The 6052-nt window shown below is 34.9% G+C and overlaps 1 protein-coding gene across 1 annotated transcript; it reads left to right on the top strand.

Moving 5' to 3' along the window:
• The first annotated feature begins 2339 nt into the window (after window positions 1-2339).
• On the top strand, window positions 2340-3659 carry LOC149235936 (uncharacterized). The gene is made up of 3 exons (XM_089461481.1): window positions 2340-2492; window positions 2684-2855; window positions 2973-3659. The coding sequence occupies exons 2-3, from the start codon at window positions 2835-2837 to the stop codon at window positions 3531-3533; spliced, it is 582 nt and encodes a 193-aa protein (XP_089317607.1). The 5' UTR covers window positions 2340-2492; window positions 2684-2834; the 3' UTR covers window positions 3534-3659.
• Window positions 3660-6052: the final 2393 nt, after the last annotated feature.

Raw genomic sequence — 6052 nt, 5'->3', positions numbered from 1 at the left:
AATAAGATTGATTATAATTAGATGATGAGGTCCAAGAGATAAAAACTATTTTTTAAGATTTTAAAGTTGGGATTCTAGACACTATGACCATTGCATCTACTACACCTTTCCATTTATGATCCATTTAATGGTTGATCCCCTAGGTCCCATTGAATCTAAGTGGTCATTTTTGAGGTAGATACCATGTTACCAACCTCTCTAACAAGCCTATCCAATCTCCATCACTCTAGCTTTCCCATCAAGTTATTAATTTTCCACCTAATATTTGCGCTTCACAACATTTGGCTCAACCTTATGGTTCTTATTCATTATACCACATGATTTCTCTCTCAAGTCTCTAGTGGATTTATGGGCCTTGTAAGGCAAAACCATTGTTCTGTGATTATCAATGAGCAAGCCTCATGGGGTTTTTAGTGGGGTTATCATTAGAGTTGTCCTCTTTCATTATGAGTCTTCAAGCCTCATGGGTTTCTCATTTGGGCTATCATTAGAGCTTACCTTAGGATTACCAATTAGCAAGCCTCATGGGTTTCTTAGTCTCCCTATCACCACCCTATCACTAGGGATTATTTTCTACTTCAATTCTCTGGGTTCTTATATATTTTCCATCCCTCTCAACAATCCTCTTGCTCACTAGGAGCCTATGAGCTTCACCTTTTTCATGTTCCCCTCTTTTACCCTTGTGCATAGTGAATAGTACTTAAACCCACTAATTGCACTAAGCCCATTAAACCCACTAAGTCAACGCATGACTGATATTTAAAACAAGCAAATCCTCAAGCAATATTCTTCCTCAAGCAGTGGAATATGTGTCACTCTCTCACCCATTTTAAATTTTATAGTTACACATTTACAAGGAAAATGTTTTACAAGGGGAATTACACACTCAATTAAAAACATTAATAACATTTATAATGTCACAACCAAGTTTGATATTGATGTTATGCAAATGCCTTTCATCTCAATAGCCTATTCCCTTTGCTACTTTTAAACCATCCAATAACAAGTTCACAAGGTATTCATAACCTAATATCATAAAAGAGATTAGTGTGAATCAACATATAGGTTGACAATGTCACAACCAAGTATGATATTGATGTTATGCAAATGTCATTTCAATAACCTATTCCCTTTGCTACTTTTAAACCATCCAATAACAAGTTGACATAGTCTTCATAACCTAATATCATAAAAAAATTAGTGTGAATCAACATATAAATGTAAAAATATTTTTGGTTGTCAAATTATAGTTTTTCACAACACACATATAACATTGAAGTAGAGTTTATGACTATGAAATAAGTTGATGAAAACATACAACTTGTAATTAGATAATATTGATTTTATTATCTTATCTTTATTTATTTTATTGCATAAATTATATATCTTTCAATGAAAAAAATTAATATAAAAATTATATTTTCTTTAATTATAAAAAAACATTAAAACAAAAATTCTATTATAAATAAATACTTTACATTTTAAAATAATAATAATAATAATAATAATATTTACTTTTAAATTTTAAAATAATAATAATAATTTCTTTTATATTCACCAACTCATTAAAATTAAGTTAAAACCTAAAATACCTTAAATAAATTATGGGTCATGCTCAAACGCTGTCGAAAATAAATATCAAGATTTAATGGTTGGATGCCCATTGTTACATTATTCTAAGCTTAGTTTTTATAGGTTTCCAACTCAATAATTCTTTACAGGTTTCACTTTAGCATATCCACAAATATAATTGAATTTCTTTTGTTAGATATTTTTCACCTTCTTATCTAGCACTAACTCTAATATATATAGATGTCAAACCCTGGATGATGTTTGAGTGCTGCCATCTTAATTTTGCCAAGATATAATAAATAATTTAGAGTTAACATCATGATGTCGGCCACTTATTAAAGTAAAATGTGATTTGACATTTTTGATGTACAATTTATAGTTAACATCATGATGTGGGCCACTTATTAAAGTAAAATGTGATTCGACATCTTTAATGTACAATAACTATAATGGGTCTTATTACATTATCTGCAATAATCAGAAATAGTGGTCTGCAATAATCAGAAATAGTGGAATCAGAAATAGTGGTCTGCAATAATCAGAAATAGTGGTGAAGAATATAAACATGTGAAAGAGAAAATTGATTTCAGTGATCTGTCTATCTGTAATCAGAATATAAATACTAAAAGAAAAGTTATTGAATAGGTCAGATTCCAATTTCAAAGTGCTCAATGTACAACTTTAGTCATACCAGTGCTACTTTTTCACTTCACAACTTTGGTTGTACCAGTGCTACTTTTTCAGTTCCCCATTATTCATTTACAGCTGGTGATCAACTTATCCATTCCCTCATCTATGGGGAAGAGCTGTCCAAAGAATCTATATATGTCTGCGTATCGTTCCAAAGAATCATCAGATTTAGTGCGTCCCCTCTCATTTTGTGGAGAAAACTCAGCGCTATGGAGCGTGGCGTGATAAAGGTCAGCAATAGCTAGAGTTCTGTGTTTTATGGTCCTAAATGTGGATTTTGTGTGTCATTTAATTCGTCTTCAGGACTGAATGGATCTCTTTAATTCAATTTGCATGATATTTTAGTTTTATTGATACAAATCTAACCCTATATAAATACTGTAATCAGAATATAAATACTAGAAGAAAAGTTAATGAACAGGCCAGATTCCAATTTCAAAGTGCGCAGTGCTCCCCCATTATTCATTTACAGCTGGTGATCCAAAGAATCTATATATTTCTTGGAACACCATGTCCAAAGAATCATCAGATTTAGTGCATCCCCTCTCATTTTGTGGAGAAAACTCAGCGCTATGGAGCATGGCGTGATAAAGGTCAGCAATAGCTCGACTTCTCTGTGTTTTTCGTGTCATTTAATTCCTTTAAAGTACTCAATGGATCTCTTTAATCCTACATGATATTTTAGTTTTATTGATACATAATGGTGTTAGTTCGTAGACTCCGACGGCTTCACTCGGCGTTTAATGGTTCGCAAGAAATCCGAAGATCCTCCCGCTATCTCTTTTTCAGAGTTGGCACAATATGTTCGCAGGGTGTTTGAATTGCAAGAATCAACTGAGATACGCATCAAATACAAGAAAGATGGAGACGAAGTGGTGGTAGAGGAGGAGATGGGGTGGCAGGAGACGTGCTACAGTCTGTCCAATCGTGAAGTGCTGGCCGTGGATGTGCAAATTAAATTACCTGATACTAAAAAGGTGGTGTGGCAACAGATCACCATTGCTCCACGCTCCTCACCTGTATCGGGCTCCCCACATTTTGTATCGAGCTCCCCATCTTTTTCTGCATCGAGCTCCCCAGCTTTTGCATCTTTTGCATGGAGCTCCCCATCTTTTTATGCATCGAGCTCCTCAGCATTTTTCGCATCGAGCTCCCCAGCTTTTGCATCTTTTGCATCGAGCTCCCCAGCTCTTTTTGCATCGAGATCCCCAGCTTTTGCATCGAGCTCCCCAGCTTTTTCATGGAGCTCATTCGGCCTTCCACAAAAATAGTTCAGCCTTCCACAAAAATAGTTCACGGATCTTTCTTACAACCTGTTTATTAAAAAAAACAATCGCTCTGTAGCATATTTTATTGATGTAAAAATTCCACGGATATTTTCTCTTATTTCTGGAAATAAGAACCACAGACCATATAATTTGAGTTATAAAGAATTCGTGGATGGGCACAGGTACCACTGATAGAGAGATAGAGATAGAGCTTCGTTGGACAATTTTTTTGTCATTCGATTCTTCACAAATGTTAAAAAATATGTCATTCGATTCGATTCAAATTTTAAACTATATTTATTCACTTGACCAAATATAATCTAATTTAATGTCATCTTTTGAACTGCACTTTCCTCAGGGTATTAATAAAAGTAATAACAATAGTATTAATGACATCTTAAATAACATTAACAAGTCCAAAAGGGTTGGATCTAATTATGGAGAGTAAGGATTTTCTCATTATTTGGCAAAGTATCATGTGGTCTTTTTTAGTTGCACTCAAAGAGATTATATTAAAAATAAATCCATTTTCATGCATTCTTTTTTTTGCAAAGTTGTCACTCTATTAATTATTAAAATTATATATATATAGTGTACAATCAAAACAGTTAGGTATGCCTCATGGTAGCATAAGCATGGCTTGAATCCTTTGGTACAAGCACTTCAAAAGTAATCATTTTCCTACAATATTGTAAATAAATTATAGAGGCTATCAAGGAGACTCAACCTACTAACCTCTTGGCCAAGGTGACATGGCATGTCACAAAAATGTAAAAAACATACATGGATGTCATTTTCTACATCCCTTCAAGTTGATTAGCACTGCCTTGGAATGTAGCATGTGGTTCAGGATCTTCTTCTACCTCAACATTTTCCTCTACCTCTTGGGCTAGTGCCTCCAGTTGTGATAGGCACAAATCATGCTTTTTGTTGAAGGTTAAGACCCTTTCTTCAAGCCTATCCATTCTTGCTAATAGTTCCACCTTAGTTTCTCTCATTTCCTACAAAACAATATCGTCCACAAGGCCTAATACAGTGTGCATATATACTTGAGGCATGACATGTTCTTCTGAGCTGTCAAATCCACTACTTGCCAAGTTTCCCCGAATCTCCTTGGCTTCATCATTATGGGTGGAACTTACTATGTGCTAGGGGATGTCTCAAAAAAATCCTTGACCATAGCTCACAATAAGCTAAAGATCCCTAGTCCATGAGCCCCATGCTTGCATCATTTCCCTCACCATTTCTCACTAAAATGGCATTTGGATAAACTCTTTGCAATTGCCCTTCACCACTCCCTCCAAGGCAGATCCAAAAAGGAAAACATCTTCCCAGTGAAAGAATGTTGGAGTTAAAATAACCAAGCACTCGTAGCTAAGAGTGAGTCTACCATTTCTAGAGTGAGACACTTGAAGACCCTATACATGAGACCACCACCCTGAGAAACCATAAAAATAATAAGTTACCTTAGCAAATGAATAAGCCAAGGGAAAGAGTGCTATGTATGGACATTTCGTGACTCAAAATATCAAGATTGTTGGAACCACTCATATCATCACACACCTAGAACTACCCTTTCACTTTGAGCCTCAGATTGAAATTCCCAATTCTAAACTGAAATATTGCCATAATAAATGCCCAATATATCCCACTAGTTCAGCTACTTGTTATCGTTAATGCAGTCACATGGAAAATATTCCTAACTGTACACCATTGATTTTTCATTGATCCTCTCCCTCCCGAACTTTGAAACAAATTTAATGATCCACTTACCTAGCTTCACCCCATGTCCTTCACAAAAAGAGAATAATGCAAATTGAATTCTCACACTTAAAGATAAAATTAGAGGAAAGCTCTTGGTGTCTACCTTTTGATAAAAGCTGAGGATTTAGGCTTTAACATCCACTGCTTACCGGTCTGGTAATTCTATACCACAATGGAAAATTCTTCAGGGAGGGGTGCAATCACCTCATACCATAATGTGGTCTCATGGGATATGTCATCCTTTGGGGCCTACAAGAACTCACAGAAATACACTTCATCAATCATCATCAAGGGCATCCAATCATGCTATCATAAATGCATCCCCTACAAGGGAGAAGCCAGCTTTGGGTGCTTTTTGCTAGAGTGGGAACCTAGGTAGTTGCCTTCCAAAATATATGTAGGATCTTGAATTCAAGGTGAAATCCAATAAATTTCTAAATACATTTAGTTCATGAAAAATCATGCTTTAATCTCCAAATTTATTGGCATATGGCCTTTTGAAAAATCCCTATTTTGGTGGATTAAAAATAAATAGCAACACAAAGGACAGATAAATCTTGATCTAGGATCTAAAACCTTATTCATTATTGTTTTTGAAAATATGGGCGAAAGAACCAAAGTATTTGAAAATGGCCCCTCTTTATTCAGTAATGCATTATTATTCATGTGGTTTTTTGAGAAATACAACCTAAAGAAAAAATATTTCCGTGTGCCTCTAATATTGTCTCATCCTTTCCCTCTCCCATGAGAGTTTGGTA

The sequence above is a fragment of the Pinus tabuliformis genome, chromosome 8 (genome assembly GCF_031772625.1).
Source record: "Pinus tabuliformis cultivar Carrire ecotype Pingquan chromosome 8, CPIR1, whole genome shotgun sequence".
NCBI classification, from domain to species: Eukaryota; Viridiplantae; Streptophyta; class Pinopsida; order Pinales; family Pinaceae; genus Pinus; species Pinus tabuliformis.
The sequence above is the reverse complement of the archived record's forward strand: the minus strand, read 5'-3'. Positions and strand labels throughout refer to the sequence as shown.

Bases quoted from the DNA above. Each gene is read 5' to 3' on its own strand.
- LOC149235936 (XM_089461481.1), top strand. From the start codon at position 2,835: ATGGAGCATGGCGTGATAAAG. The intron at 2,856-2,972 runs GTCAGCAATAGC...TAATGGTGTTAG, and splicing joins TGGAGCATGGCGTGATAAAG to TTCGTAGACTCCGACGGCTT.